The sequence below is a fragment of a genome, unplaced genomic scaffold, assembly GCF_019419815.1.
Source record: "Pyrus x bretschneideri cultivar Hongxiangsu unplaced genomic scaffold, Pyrus_bretschneideri_v1 Contig19, whole genome shotgun sequence".
Classification (NCBI taxonomy): Eukaryota; Viridiplantae; Streptophyta; class Magnoliopsida; order Rosales; family Rosaceae; genus Pyrus; species Pyrus x bretschneideri.
This window is the reverse complement of record NW_025999490.1, coordinates 4,462,369-4,478,524: the sequence shown is the minus strand read 5'-3', so window position 1 is coordinate 4,478,524 and position 16,156 is coordinate 4,462,369. Positions and strand designations below refer to the sequence as shown.

At 37.6% G+C, this 16,156-nt stretch overlaps 3 protein-coding genes across 3 annotated transcripts; 2 read left to right on the top strand and 1 right to left on the bottom strand.

Moving 5' to 3' along the window:
• Positions 1-412: 412 nt before the first annotated feature.
• LOC108866363 (serine/threonine-protein kinase-like protein CR4) lies at positions 413-2,154 on the top strand. Its single transcript, XM_018644882.2, has one exon. It carries the CDS (start codon positions 433-435, stop codon positions 1,714-1,716), a length of 1,284 nt encoding a protein of 427 aa, XP_018500398.2. The 5' UTR covers positions 413-432; the 3' UTR covers positions 1,717-2,154.
• A 3,421-nt stretch (positions 2,155-5,575) lies between these two features.
• Positions 5,576-8,272, top strand: LOC103936490 (NAC domain-containing protein 73). The gene is made up of 3 exons (XM_009346366.3): positions 5,576-6,179; positions 6,339-6,528; positions 7,422-8,272. Exons 1-3 carry the CDS (start codon positions 6,042-6,044, stop codon positions 8,075-8,077), a joined length of 984 nt encoding a protein of 327 aa, XP_009344641.1. The 5' UTR covers positions 5,576-6,041; the 3' UTR covers positions 8,078-8,272.
• Positions 8,273-9,922: 1,650 nt separating this feature from the next.
• On the bottom strand, positions 9,923-16,156 carry LOC103936396 (guanylate-binding protein 1). Its single transcript, XM_009346261.3, has 14 exons — positions 15,790-16,156; positions 14,845-15,006; positions 14,670-14,735; positions 14,444-14,584; positions 14,165-14,278; positions 13,845-13,946; positions 13,543-13,728; positions 13,344-13,433; positions 13,144-13,278; positions 12,780-12,902; positions 12,585-12,670; positions 11,886-12,498; positions 11,666-11,743; positions 9,923-11,374 (listed from the first exon to the last, which is right to left on the bottom strand). The coding sequence occupies exons 1-14, from the start codon at positions 16,039-16,041 to the stop codon at positions 10,328-10,330; spliced, it is 3,195 nt and encodes a 1,064-aa protein (XP_009344536.2). The 5' UTR covers positions 16,042-16,156; the 3' UTR covers positions 9,923-10,327.

Sequence of the window (16,156 nt, the reverse complement as noted above, 5' to 3'; positions counted from 1 at the left end):
GGACAACCTAATTTGGTATTGAATTCGTCATCCACAAGATTCGAACTTAAAATCTCTCATTTACAAATAAAGATGAATGCTACCAAACCGTATTATTGAATGACATAGTTAATAAGCTTCTTGAAACCACTTTTTAATCCTAATATATTATTCCTTACTGCTTTCTCTAAGGAACCCAAATCATACGGTACCTAAGCATGATCAAAATTCAAGGCACAAAAATCTTATAAGATTAAATGTCACATAAAATTATTCTTGCGTTTTCCAAAAGTTTTCTCTGACATGGACTTGCAGATTAAAGATGTTTTCTAAAAGAGGATGATTCGTCTAATATTGATTTTTTCATAAAGATAATAAGATAAAAAATAATGTATGAGAGAATAAAGGGAATAAGATAAGAATACGAGGAAAGAGGATCCTACTTCTTACAAAATGATGAGGAGGCCAACTCTGAACCAATATATAACTAAACTACGACCCGTACTTCCAAGTTTCTTACCAATCCACCCAATTTTCAAAACAAGATGCCCCCTTTTCTTACTAATTTTCAAACCTTCATCTAGTCTAATTCTGTTTTGTTTTGTAAGCTCATCATATTTCAAACCCATATTATATACACACACAGACGCACACATATATATATCCATCTTCCTCTTCCCTTGTTTTCCGATCAATCTGATCATACTAGATAAAAACATGATGAAGCACAGTAAGGATGTTGCCTATCTTTTTATCATATCCATACTTTGCACATCGACTGTTGTTCTTGGTATCGTCCTTACTCTTATCCTCCTCTGCAAGAAAAAACCAGTCCAAACCCAAGAAACACCACCACAAACCAAGCCTACCGCTCAAGTGTATCCCTTAACCGACATAGACCTTGCCACAGACGGTTTCAACCCCCGTAGAATTGTAGGCGAAGGCCGGTTGGGAACCGTCTACGCCGCCATATTCGAAAAGGGGGAGATAGTAGCAGTGAAAAGAATACACTCTAGGCATGTTTTGAGCAATGCAGGGTTTGGGTTTTGTAGAATACTTAGGTCAATATCTCTAGCTCAGCACCCCAACATAGTTCCAATTATTGGGTACTCAGAAGGCCCAGGTGAGAGGATTATAGTGATGGAGTTTGTAGGCATGGTGTGCTTAGACTACTATTTGCATCAAAATCCAGATGGCGCGTCGTTATTGGACTGGAACCACAGGTTGAAGATTGCAGCTGGAGCAGCCAAAGGGCTTGAGTATTTGCATGAAGTCGTCGCGCCAAACATAATACATGGGTGTGTCAAGGCTACAAATATTTTGATAGATGTTAACTTTTGTGCTAGGGTTTGCGATTATGGGCTCTCATTTTTGGCTCCCCAAGAGAAGAGAGGCCTATTGGGATACGTGGACGACGAGTATTGGGGCGGTGGGGGCGGAGGAGGAGAAGGCGGCGGCGCTTGCAAAGAGAACGACGTGTACGGATTTGGTGTGGTTTTGTTGGAGATTTTGAGTGGGAGGTTGTGTGAAGATGGGAGGCTTGTGAATTGGTCACTGCCATTGATCAAGGAAAAGAGGTTTAGTGAGTTTTTGGACCCAAGACTTGTGATTCCTTCTGATATCATGCCTCTTGTTAGATTGGCCAAAGTTGCTTCTGCTTGTGTTGGCAATTCCAGAAAAAGCAGGCCTTCAATTGGTCAAGTGGCAACCATTTTGAGCAATTTGGAGATGGATTGAAAGTATGACTTGAAAATTATTTGTTTTTGTTCCTTAAAGTCAAAGTGGAATGCCATGACTTCTCGTTCAAATTAAGTTGCTGTTATTTGCATATGATGAGAATTGGGTTCCAGCAAGGATTTGAAAATTTAGGGATTTTCTCTTTTGACTTCTTATCTATACTTTTCGTAGTCTATAAATGTAAAAGTTCATATAATTAGGTTGTGACAGTGAGTTTTTACACGTGTAAGTACATTACAATACATTTCAAGAAAAATACTTAGTTCGTTATTTCTTAAATGCAAATTAGAATCAGATGTGTATGTAAGATAACTTTTTTGTAATCGTAATTTTTTTTATATGTATCCAACTATAATCTATAATTAAACAGTGTTGATTTGAAGGGGGTTGAGAGGAATGTTGAAATAAAATGTGGGCGGTGGCTTTGTCTTCTGGAAAGTGAATTTGATCTTGCTTTCATGTTGATTGAGATCTTTTGGTGCCCAAAGGGACCCCATTTTTTGTTTTGTTTCTTTCAATCAATTTCTCTTTCGATCTTTTGAGTCCTTTGTTTGCTTGTTATTGCTCAATCATTTGACTAAAAATCTCCTGTAAATAATTTAAAAACCTGATTTATTTTCTATTGGTTGCATATTTATCTAATAAAATCTAGTGGGGATTCACACTGTGTGTATACGTTCATTGGATGGTGGTTGAGTGTTCCAATCTGTCATGATGGGCATAAACATTGTATAATTTATAACATAGGTTGTTGTTATAATTATACTCCTGGATTTTGGCGCTATCTAAGGGATGAAAAATGGCAAGACATCGGTAATTCGACGAGTTTGTAATTTAAGTGGTTAGAAATATTTGAATTCGAATTTTACCCGATTAAACGCTTATATTAAAAGGAAAAAAAAAAAACTCTATTATATGGGTTGATTTTGTTTTCATGGGAGTTGACTTCTACACTTTTTTTTTTTAATCTTCGTGCACTCGTATTCATTTTTAGTTCAAATTAAGTAAAAATTATAAATAAATAATGGATGTGATATCTCTACACCCCTAAATAAATTACAATGTGCTGAATGTGAAAAGCAATATCGAAATATATGTGTCGGCATTGAAATTTTGGATTTTCATGTTTACAGTCTGTTTACACAAAGAATGTCAACATCCTGATACGAATTTGGAACTACCAACAAGGATGGTGGGTTGAATATTCCACCAACAATTCAACTGCCCCTTATTGCAGAACACAGGCAAAAATGAAAAATAAAAACCTGTACCAACACTAGGAATGGGCTGAACATATGAATTGTAGTACAAGTAAACATAATTCCTCTGATCAAGGCCCAGATCTGTAGGATGGGCTAAGCGGATGAATCGTAGGAAGATTATTAAATTTTGACAAGGCCAAAGAAACCAGGGGAAAAAGAAAAGATGCATTTGTTGGATGAAAGTGATCTTATAAGGATGTTTCTCACGATTAATATTTATTTTAGTCTTCTTTTTTACGGAACTTGTGACAAGCAGTAATTTTATGGTCTTTATTGAAGGAGAATTTTGAGAAAGAATGCCGGATTACCTTTTTTTTCATATAAACTTTGATTGCACTTGACATTACGTTGGTCTCACCGTGTGTGGAAGATGTTACAGTTAGACAGCTGTATCGAATTTTTGAAAAAGCACAAGTAGTAACTATGAAGCCAAACAACACAAGTTTTTTTTTTGCAAGAGACTTGTACGTAGCTGACATAATTAAAAGTATTTATTCATGTTCGTGAGTTCATGTGTTCAATTCCCCACTCATTATATCGTTTCTACAGAAGGACAAGTAAATACTTTTATGCTAAATAAGTTTTATTCTTCTTCTAAGAAGTTTATAAGAGCATTTATTCTTTCAATTAAGGTCATGTTTTCGATTCACCCCCTTCTAGCTAGTATTGCTTGTATGAAATTACGAGGAATGCTAAGGGGATTCTCCATAAACTATCTACCACCTCATAGTTTAACGTCAATCATCATGCTAACATTATTAAACATTGTGCCAAAGTCATCATGAGGTGGCAGACCTACTTTCGAGAGAGTCTCGTTAGCATTGCTCATGAAATTACACAGACAAATTCTCTTCAATATCACTCTCTTTCCTATCTTATTAGTACATGACCCCAAGAAACAAGAAAAATAAATCAAAACAAAAAACCTGAAGTATCTATTTGGCTTGGTCCAAGCCAAGTCTCCTATTCGAGAAATTCTCATCTCATCCAAAGTCTTCACCATTGAAATTAGAACCAAATTGCTGCTATTTTTTCCCAAAAGTAACCCAAAGTGACGCAAAAAAGTCTTTGATTCCCTTGAAATCATTCTAATTATGAAACTTAATCGGTCACGCATCGGTTTAACTGCACTTTAGTTCATATAAATTCATCAATTGACAATGACTTTGAATTAAACTAGAGCTTAATCTGTTAACTTAGAACTAATTAAATATTTTTAATTCAAGCTGATCAGGGTCTGAACAAAAACAAAACGACGGACAAGTAGAAGAACACGAGACCGTTTTATATATGTAGCTATCTGATATCTAAATAGGGCAACAACTTGACAAAGTTCCCAAAACCCTAATCCATACGTTTAAGTTACAACAAAAACACAATCCTAAAAGGCCAAAGCTTCATGCTTAAGCTTCCTGTTGCGTGTCTTCCTTGAGAAGGTCACATATATGTATATGTCGGCTGGTACAAGAAATATATACGAATGGGTAGTTCTTCCCTGCAGCCACGTCCTTTTCTGCAATCGAAGATGCCACCTTATTACCCAATGAAACAAGGCCATCTGGCATAGGCTGCATGTGGCACATGATGGTTGGAAGGGGGTGGATTGTAACTATTGCGGATGGAGGCGGTTGCAGTGGATTGTTGCTCAAATAATATGAGGGTGAACATCGTAGACTCGTAGTCGTGCTGCCTAAGCCAAAGTGACATGTATTGCATGCCGTATTTAATCGGCTTTCTGAATTAATCACAATATTAATTTGTTGGAAAATACGTCGAAAACGATCCATAATTAATAATAAAATAATTAACAAAGACTGATTATTGCATGACAAGCATTACCATTGCACTGAAACATGTGGCCGTGTTGATTAATTAGTGATTACTGCAAAGACAGAGAACATTTTATCGAAAGCAGCAACCACCCCCCATCTGCAAATGTGTCTTTTTTTAGAGAGAGGGAGAGGGAGACAGTGATTCCTTGCTTGCAATTAGAAGTCTACGCGAAGAAAGGGAGAAATGGGGAATATATGCAGCAGAGAAGTTGGTACTGTATAAATATTTTGATCCCAAAAATGTTAATTTATATATGTGTAAGTAGTTAGTTTTGGGTTGGTTCGTATGTAGGTGTCCATGAAAATGTACATATATCTTTAAGGACACTCTAGGTTGACACTGCAGCTAAAGTCCCAACTCCAACCCTAAATACCAAAGCCCTTCTCTCTCTTCCCCTCTTTCTCTCTCTAAAGAGGTAAAACGTCCCCAAAAGAATCAGGTTGCCCCCTCTCCACTCTAGCCACCCTTTTTTTTTCTCTTATAAAATCTTTTTTTATTTTTTTTTACTCGTTAGGTATGTGTTATTTATAATTAACTCCATACCATAAATAACTTCTTTTTTTTTTTTTTTTTAATTATGGTTTAAACCCTCCTTTTAGGACAGAAGTGATACCCCTGAGAAAAAAAGAAAAGGAGGAACCAATTAACTATAAAGACTACACGGATTCTATTGTACACACGTATGTACACAAGCATAACCAAACTTGACGTCCAAGCAACCTTTTCTATTTCTAGAAAATTCATTCTTCTCCCCGTTCTTTATTTTATAGCTTAGCTCAGCTTGCTACCCTTTGTTCTACTCTCTCTCTCTCTAGAAAATTCATTCTTCTCCCCGTTCTACTCTCTCTCTCTCTCTCTCTCTCTCTCTCTCTCTCTCTCTCTCTTATGGAGGCAGTTCTGTGTGAAGAGATAATATCATAAGAGGAGAAAACAAATGGGAGGAGAAAGATCAAATACCTATCTAGATATTCCATCCCAAACATCAATATTGAAGAAGAAGATGATGAGCAAAAAAGTGGATATGGTTATGGAAAACGTGCTTTAAAAGTGACAAGCTAGCTGGTTGCTTCTCTGCTTTGCTTGCTCTAGGTCTTTTCTTTTGTTTTTTTCGGGGTTTACTTAATATTTTGAGAGCTTCTGTTGTGTGTATATTTGGAAGAGGTGGAGGAAATAACAAGAAGATTTGGGGTTTGGAATGAGCCTCAAAGAAAAAACGGCAGAGATCAGATCATGACATGGTGCAACGACTCCGACGATGAGAGGGCCATTCAGATTGTCAGCCCCCCTCCTCCTAATAACCCTAATAATCCAAATGAATTTCGGAACATAACTTGCCCCTCTTGTGGACATCACATAGAATTTGACCAGGTAACAGAAATTCACTTATTTTTTACGTATATTGCGAACCAGTGACCTATTGTTAAGTTTTTGAACTAAATTTTACTCTAAATATTTGATTTTACATGAACTAATTGTTTGTTATTAGTTTTCATTTCTAATTTTTTCGGTTTATGTGATGTAATATAGGCAGGAATTCATGATTTGCCTGGACTACCAGCAGGAGTGAAGTTCGATCCAACTGACCAAGAAATTCTTCAACATTTAGAGGCAAAGGTTTTGTCTGACACCAGAAAGCTGCATCCTCTCATTGATGAATTCATACCAACGCTTGAAGGGGAGAATGGGATCTGCTACACTCACCCTGAAAAGCTACCAGGTTATTATAATTATTTATTTTGGGTAAATTTTTGCTTTTGTTTTTTTTTTCTTTTCTAATAAAACCCTATCGAGGGATGGTAATTAAGAAGCGCGGGTATTATTATTAATCCTCATTCAATGGATTGCAAAATGAGTAATGCTAGGTAGACCAGCTAATTTAGACCATATTTGTAAATTATGTGATATGTCACCAATAAGAAATAAACATATTAATCAACATTTAAGTAATAATCTAATCATCAACAACCATGTCATATGATTTACAAAATATATAAAAAATACATGGTCTATCTAGCATTACCCTTGCAAAATTGACGTGATTTAGTCCACAAACATACTCAGATATACTTAACATTTTATTTTATTTTTAACACTTGGGATTTGTTTTTCGACATGTTTTTTTACAATTTGTTTAATTTTTTTACTTGTGTTTATGTATTTATCTATTTTTATCAAGCAACATTGAAAGGATGAAAATTAAATATAAGATCTCGACTTTCATAATTAAATATTCTTCACCACGTCTCTATTTTTATTTTTAGATGTCACATTGAAACATATAACCAGCACATGGGTTCGCTTGCTTCTCCTATAAAATCATTCAAATTAGTATGTTTGTGTTTTATACTTTTTTCTTTTCAAGCATGTTTTATGCATGTGAAGGCACAAGTTGGCAATACACATTTGGATGTTAATACTAAACGCAATCTCATGCATATATATAAATGGTGTCACAATTAGATGATGAAAATTAAAGATTAACAATATAAAACATTAAAGTTAAGAAAACTAACTAATTCAACTTACCCTCAAGTTTTCTTTTGTAATTGAAATTATTTTTACGTGATAAAAGTACAACACATTTTATTTGGACATCTGACGTCCATGCAGGAGTGAACAAAGACGGACAAATCCGCCACTTCTTCCACCGTCCCTCGAAGGCATACACGACTGGGACCAGAAAGCGAAGGAAGGTTCACACCGAAGAAGATGGAAGCGAAACAAGATGGCACAAAACCGGCAAGACAAGGCCGGTTCTTGTTGGCGGAGCAGTGAAGGGTTTCAAAAAGATCCTAGTCCTCTACACCAACTACGGGAGGCAAAGAAAACCAGAAAAGACCAATTGGGTCATGCACCAATACCACCTTGGCAACAATGAGGAAGAGAAAGATGGGGAGCTGGTGGTCTCGAAGGTCTTTTACCAGACACAGCCTAGGCAATGTGGATCAAGCATCAAAGATGTTCCAACGTTCGATCATCACAAAGGTGTGAATATAAGAAGTGGGCAAGGGAATGATGGTCTAATTAGTGCTGCTGCCACTAATCCTCTTCCTCTAGCAAAGAAGGCAGGTCTTGTGGAGTACTACAATCCTGGAGGTCCTTTCATGAATTATGATCATCATCAACATAATCATAATCAAGGGGGGCATAATAGAGAAAGCCCACCTCAGCTAATCCCAAATTTAGTTGTCCAAGGTGACGGGTCTTCATTTATTCGATTAACTTCAGATGCAAGCAAAGGGAAGCTCGAGAGGAAAATAGCGTGATTTGACAATATTGGACATGGATGGAAGAGCTCTCTTTTTCAGATGAGGTAGCTATATATATACACACACACACACACATAGCTAGGGTTTCTGTGGAATACTACTACCATGATCAAATAAATTAATGATTACAATATTAAGATTTTTGGTGACCAAAAACAATAAGAAATAAAGGAGAATATATTTTTACAATTACTTTCGGTATTTTTAACTCATATTAATGTATTTATGTGTACATATATATACAGACATTGTGATCTGTGATTTTATGACAATGAGCAATTGATTATTGAGAGTTAAGATGATGTTTTTTTTAGAAATGTATATACAGACGATTATACAAACTTTTCTATCTGATTAATTTGTCTGATAGGACATTAACGTTTGATCATTAGCTTATGATTTTTTTCCTACACTTTTGTTCATATATATATTTTTTTATAATACATGTAGATTCAAAGTACAGCTCTGATATACGTTTCGTCTAATGGGAGTTATATGATAATAGACCTGTCAAATTCAAGCAGCCTATGAGAGAAAGCACTTTTGGAAATTTGTCAAACAAATAAGAATTAATTAATTAATTAACAATTTTTCCATATATATTATTACTCAAGTGATCAGTCATCCGTCATGGAAACTTGAAAGTCTTCGCGAAGTTAATTTGTTTGAATTTTTTACAGGACCCTTTTGGTTAGATTTTGGGGTCGAAGATTGTGTTAAGTCACAAAATGAATTTATCATGAAAGTCGAATATAAGATCTTTCTTACTTATAGATGAAAGAACAATATCACTGAACTGTAATATTAAATTATACTTTGAAAGCTTTGTGACATATTTGAAAGCTTTACTTGATTTATTGCAAGTGACCCTCTACCTCAATAGTGAAGAGGAGTGTTGCTCTTACATCACGATATGGGCTCGAACCTCGTCAGCTCCCAAATCTAACAAATCTATAATTGAAACAAAAAAAAAAAAGAAAAAAAAAGGCTTTACTTGATTATGAGAGTAAAACAATCGTGAACATTTCACTCGTAATCAAATGAAATTCAGAGATAAGTAATGTTATACTTACTATATTTTTCATATCACATTTGTATTATCTCTCTAATAGAAACAGAGCTCACCAATAGGATTAGATAATAAAAAATTTGACCAAGTCTAGCAATTTTGATCAGGATACTTCTATCTTTGCCCGCAGTAATTATTTTTCTAGTTTATACCTACTTAGTAAATTTACACAGGAACAAAACCCTAGAGCCTTTGAAGGAAAAACGTAAGAAAAGCTTCGGCGCTGCCGATTTCTGCCTTCGGCTACGGGGTCGGTGCCAAACCCATCCCCTCCCTCTCGTCCTCATCTCCTTCCTTCTTCCCTGTCTCCCCTTCTTCCATCCTAACATCCCTAAAGACCTTTAGGGTCAGCCTCCGCTCTCCACATCGGCAGGAGTCGACGATGGCTACACCAAACAACGATTGACGGTGATTTTGTAGCCGAGCACGATTGCTGGTGAGGCCATCAAGTTGTAATAGAGACGAATGTACGTTCATAAAATATGGCAAGTATCAACTGTGACCTCGAAGGTCCTCTTCCAACCTTTTCTTTAAGAGGAGAATCGAACACAAAATTTCGAAAGCAGAAAGAAATATTACTAACAATTTAAATCGCAAATCCCTTGCTTCTTCATGAATACAATACAACTTTATAGTAATGATAACGGACAATAAAGGGCCACTAAAACGTGTTTTACAGGCTTCTAGTGCTCGTTTATTGGAAAAATATAATTTAAATTGAACATTTGCATACTATGTGCAAATTCCTCGTAAATATTAGACTGCCACCATCGTACGAACCAATTCTGTTGCTACATATCCACTGAGCAACTCCTTTGCTCAAAATCTGTCTATATAGTACAAATAAAAACTAAGTCTGTCATTAAAACACCCACACAGAGACGCATGATAGATCACACCGGCGAGCAACAAAGAAACATGCTCGCGCGTGTAGAACTTGGAGACGAAAAGGATGCAAAAAATACACAGATATAGGCAAATTACTGATAGCTCACCTAAAGAGTAGCTGATCTCATTAGCCTAAAGCGCCTAAATATTTCAACCTTTTGTTGTTACACTAGAATAAAACATAGTATTTGCAACAACGCTGGCGAGGTTTACCAGAAAACCAAACCATCGAGAACTTGAAGCTTTTGCTAGATACTGGACTAGTCACCTGCCCTGTAGATTTCAACTGGTCACAACTTCTGAAGGATGCATTTCTCGTACAGATCAAGCCATTCTTTTTTGCTAGCATTGCTTCTCAACTCGAGCACTTCGGCACCAAAATTATGTTTTGTGAGTTCTTGCTTAATTTTCGTGACGGTGAACCTTTTATAGTCTTCCGAATTGGTTTGCTGACTATGGGTATCATCATCTCCCTTGAATACTGAACCACCATCTTCTGTTTGTGTGTGCTTTAAAGGACTGGTAGTACTTCTGGACCTCTTATTCACTCTTAAAATCCGATCACTCATCTCCATGTCTTGAACAGAGTCCATGCCCACTTCATAGTCATCTACCCTTGAGCGTTTCCCATGGGAAGCAGTCTTCAGCTTGCTATCCAATGCTGTTTCATTCAGCCGAACAGAAGTCAATTCTTGCTGGAGTGAATCAAGCTGTGATTGTGCAAGTTGTAGCTGATGAGACAGGTGGTCTGCCCTATTGTTTGCATCTGCATGTGCTGCGCGCTCACTTTCCAGAAGGCCTTGAAGGACCTGAACAGTACTAGTTCTCTGCTCATTATTTGATTTCAATAGCAATTCTATTTCTTTCTCTCGTTCTTCAACTCTTCCCTCCAGTAGAGTAACTTTCGAATGAGCTTCCATCTCTGATACACGAATTCTCTCTAGTTCAATATCCAAGTCTCTTTTTTCCCTTTGCAAACTTTCAATAAGCCTCTCAGCCCTCTCAATTTGGGCCAATCTTTCCATTGACAATCTCTGCATCTCACTCTTTTCCTTCTGAGCAGTATCTGCTTGAGCCCGTGCTCTATCAGCAATATCAGTCGCTCTTGTTGCTTCCTTTTCAGCAATTTTGCACCTTTCTTGCACTTCGTCAAATCTTTTAATCTCAGATTCATACTTCTGCTCCAGATATAGCTTCTCCTGCTCCAGTATCTTTTTCTCTCTCTCAAATGAGTGGGCCTTTGCATTTGCAGCTTCTAATTTTTGAATGAACTCCTTGATTTCAAGCTTCATGGATGATATTTCAGCATCATAACTATCTACTTTCGATTGGGCAGCCTGCAAATGATGTGCATTTGTTAACAATCACACCATTGATAAATACATGTGTTGAAACAGACACCGCATGAGAAGAAAACATGCAAAATAAGGATTCTTCTTGATCCAAATATCAATGACAATAGTCTAATGCTTTAGAACAACATAATAACCACACTGTTAACCTCCCAACAGTGTATATTCTCGCACACACAAAACATCATCTCCAAATGATAAGGAACTATAATCTTAGAATTGTGAAGATTCAAACTCAAAAAACAATTCTTACAAAGTGTGAAGATTCAAACTCACCTTCAATTCTAATCTTAGAGTTGTCAAGCACTGCTCAGCATGTTCAATCTTTGCTGTCTTATCCTTTATTTCCTCCTCCTAGATATTTATAAACAAGAAAAACAAGTCAAAATATGTTAAGAAACTAGAGAATTGGAGTGTGCATGTGAATGCGTGTGTTTGTATGTGTTTCTGTACGTGCGTGTGTGTGTGTGTGTGTGTGAAAGAGAGAGAGGATCACCTTATCAGCCAAAGTATCAGCAAATTCTTCCCTCAAAGCATCTTCTCTCTTTTGAGTTTCCTTACTTGAACGCTCTTGGACAAATGCAGCCTTCTCCAGAGCAGCTTTTGCTTCTCTAAAAGCAATGTCATACTTGCGTTTCCACTCCTCAGCCTCCTCTTGTGCAGACTGAGCTTGTTCCCGAGCAGCAGCCAGCCTTGCTTCACCAGCACTGCATCGGGACTTGAGAATTGCAATTTCAGAACTCCATTGATCTTCCTCAGCCTTCTGCCTTGATCGGACATGTTCATATTTTCTTTTCCACTCTAAGGACTCCTGCTTTGCAGAATCCAATGTTTTAACCAAACTAGAACATCTCTCACCCAATGAACTGTGATTACTTTGCAAGTTATTTATGCGGCCCATATATTCATCAGCTAGCTTTTTCTTGTCATTGATCGCATCCTCATAACGCTTAAGATATTCAGACTTGGACTTCTCACTGGACTCCAGCCGCTTGTTAAGTAACCCCAACTTATCTTCTAATGAGCGGCATCTCAACATGAGGGTACTCTTCTCTGCTCCAGCTTGGTCAATCAGTCTCTTGACAAGGTCAAGTATTGGACCTTCAAAACTGTGAATTTGGATTTTGTGCAATTGACGTGAATATGCACTCATACATTAATAAAAAAAATAAGGAAATAAAGCCAATTGGCAAACCTCTTTTGTAGGAACATGGTCAGTTTCTGCCATTTTGCTGGACCATGACTTGCTGCTTCATAGTCCGATAGAAGACCATCAAGAACCTGGAAAAAGAAAATCCAAATATAAAACAAAAAAAAAAAAGAAAAAAAAAATATATAAATATATGAACGAAAATGTTAAAGACCACAGAAGCAATCCACTGTTCCTTACCTTAAGAACATTATCAATATTAGCATCACTAGCATGGCATGCTGTTCTCAGCTTCCTTTCCATGCTTTGTATGGCATTTGAACAGTGCAACTCTGCCTCCATATATGCATTCTTTTTACAATCCTGTGTGAGTAGCCAATTTAAACAAATAAGACCAGTATACAAGAGATGAGATAACAAGAGCGCACATATGCATGATAAGTGAGCTACTGTCACCAAACTATTTATTGTCGGGGCAAGAACACTTGTGCCAAAGCCCATTAATTGTACTATGGATAGTGTGGATGGACATGCAGCTCTGCCTTGCATGCATCTGTGTGCTGACAACCTATTAATTATAAATTTGCTTTGTATTGCACTGTACCTCAAACTCCTTTTTCAACTTTTTGTGGAGCTCTGCTTCGTACTTCTTCCTCGGTGGACCAACTCCTACAGCACCATCATTGAACGCAGCCAATGATTTCTGAACTGCCTTTTCATGTGCTTCCCTGAATGCAGCCTACCAACGCTTGGGATTAGTAAACAGTATATTCAACAACAATTAAGGCATAATGCACAACTTACTTCTTCGGGATCTTTTGGATGCCGAAAAGCAGACTTATACACCTCAAGAGCAGAATCATATGCTCTTCGGCAACCATCTTCTTCGACACTCTGCAGAGTAAGATTAAGATTAACAGACTAAATACTTATCAGGGTAAAGTTTCTTATCAACCCTCTAATTTAATACCAATCACAAAGGGAGTTCAGGACAAACACAAACCTGCCATGAAGAGGATATGGTAGGCACCGCCCCTTTATTAAGAGCATCAAGATAAGACTGTGTGATACCAACTAGAACTGGACCCGTCAACATTGTTGCCCCAACTTGCTTGGGCCTTGTTCTTTCAAAAACAAACTTTGTCAATGCATCTAGCCCAGCTCTGAATTCAGGCCTTAATTTGTCCAACTGCATCAGAAAACCTTAGACTTCAAAACAACTAATAGAAAAAGAAAGAAAGTAACAGGGTTGAGCTCATGACCAACAAGAGAGAGAGAGAACAAAGACAGCAGTTAGTTACTGACCTGAATTTCGTCAAGTCTTTGAAGATCATGTTCGTTGTTCAAAGGCCGCACAAGGGTGAAGCATTCTCTGTCTGGAAATAGAGCTCGAATGGAGGCTCGTATCTGTATTGGTCATCCATACAGTACGATAAGCACCTCCAAGCCAGCATACATTAATAACATAATTTGGAAATGGTAGTGCTCAATGTGCCTACAGAGTCATAAACAGCTAACAAGGGTATATCTAAAGCACAAAATGACTGTTCAAGGAACCATGTATGAATGGGCAAGGGAACTTCCTGAAATAATAAAGTCAAGAACTAAGAAGAGCCAGATAATACCTCATTTTTAGCAACTACGTCCCTTCTTCTGTCTTCGACAGGCTTCAAAGCAAGCTCCAGATAATCACGGGGTGTTATCTTTCCACTCTCCTCTGATAAATCCAGATAGAAGTCCTGAAACCAAGGCAGTAAGTATTACCACAAATGGAAAACCATATAACACATTCTACTAAATACACTGCATCCACAAGAAATAAAAATAAAAATAATAGCAGCATATGAACTGTTGCAGTCAATGGCACAAAGATTAAAGAAACAGGTTAATTCAAAACCAATTACCCTTAGAAGCCACACAAAGATTGGGGAGAATTGCCCAATTTCAGAAACTGTTGTTCCTCCAGAAGCTTTAACACGTATATGCTTGGTCATTTGAGTGACAAGAGAGATACGATCAAGTGAACCTTCATCTATACCACCCATCTAAAACAAATCAAAATGAAATTAAGAATAAACCATAAACCATATACAGAAAGAAGGTATAAAAGTGTCAGCATAGTTTTCTAACCTGGTTGTAAATAAACATGCTAGATAGGAGAACCGCTAAGGAAAATATCTGTGTGCTGTACGTTTCCTGTAAGATAAAGATAAGTTACAAGTATTACAGTACAACTGATAATGCTCATTATAAAAATTGTATAATGAGCTGAAACTAATATTATAAGCAAAGAATGAAGGCTAACCGTCTGATCAAAAGCATCTATTCCTTCAGTATCCAACAGTAATAGATTGTATTCAGTCCCATCCAATGCAGTTCTCTTAAAGGGCGCACTCCACAACCATAGCCCTTTCGTACATGGGCGATGTGTAGATGCTACTTGAAATCCACCACTCCTTCCGAGAAGCTACAACAGAGAAGTCCAAAAACAATTATGTTACTTTCAGCAACATTAAACCAGTTGGGAAGAAAAACAAAAGCAAGCTTAGTGGTCATAAATTCATGGAGGGAAAGAGCTGATCAGAAACGGAAGGTTCTTTAAACAGTAGGCTCCGTCTCTATATGTTACGCTTATTGTGAATCACACCCCAATTTTGTTTGACCATATAATCAAAATTTCACATCTAACATAACAGTATTCCATCATAAACGCATATGTCCTTGTCTTAAGAGTCGATAATACCCAAACATTGTTGCAAAAACATGATTTAGGTTAATCATAGACAAGTCCAAGAACTAGAGAAACCTAAAGTAACCCTACAATTATCCAAGTCTACGACAGTGAGGTAATTCCACCATTATCCAAGTCCACCAAGATCCACACTTTGGCCTTTCATAGCATGTCCAATCAGCCAAAAACCGAGACCTAAAGTAAAGAAATCGTCTTGGTAGCAATCACCAAACCAATAAAGCAAGGGTTAGCTCTCCAGCTGGTCCACAGGTAAGTAGGTCCATTACTTTTACCGGAGGCCCTTCTCACTCAAGCTCAAGTACTTGCTTTTCTCGTTAGAGACCAACGTCTTGGGGCTAACGTGGACCCTACAATTCCTACACTTAATTCACTCCCCTAATTCTACAATGCCTTACAATCATAAACCCTAGAATTCAATTCACAGAGAGAAAACAAATGTAAAATGATAATTAACACATGTCCACAAAAATTGAGAGAAGAAAAGACGAGAAACCGAACCTGGTTCAGAATAAAGCTCTTGCCCTGGCGGGCACGGCCGCAGACCGCGACGATACCAATGGGTTCCTTAACGAGCTGCAGCATGGAGACCGCCTCCTGATCCATCCGGAACTTCCCATTCTCGTCGCAGTAGACGAGCCGTATCGGCCTCGGGGGACCCGTCACCGATCGCGAAGACGAGGGAGAGAACGACGGCGACGGCGACGGCGACGGCGGTGAAGAATCGTCTTTGCCTCTGAAGAATCTCCTCATGTTTCACCGTCGCTCCTTATTATGACGTCGTTTTGTGATTCTGCCTTCCTTCGTCCAGTTCACTGAGGGGAGAGAGAGGGAGAGAGAGAGAGAGAGAGAGAGAGTTTTAAAATTG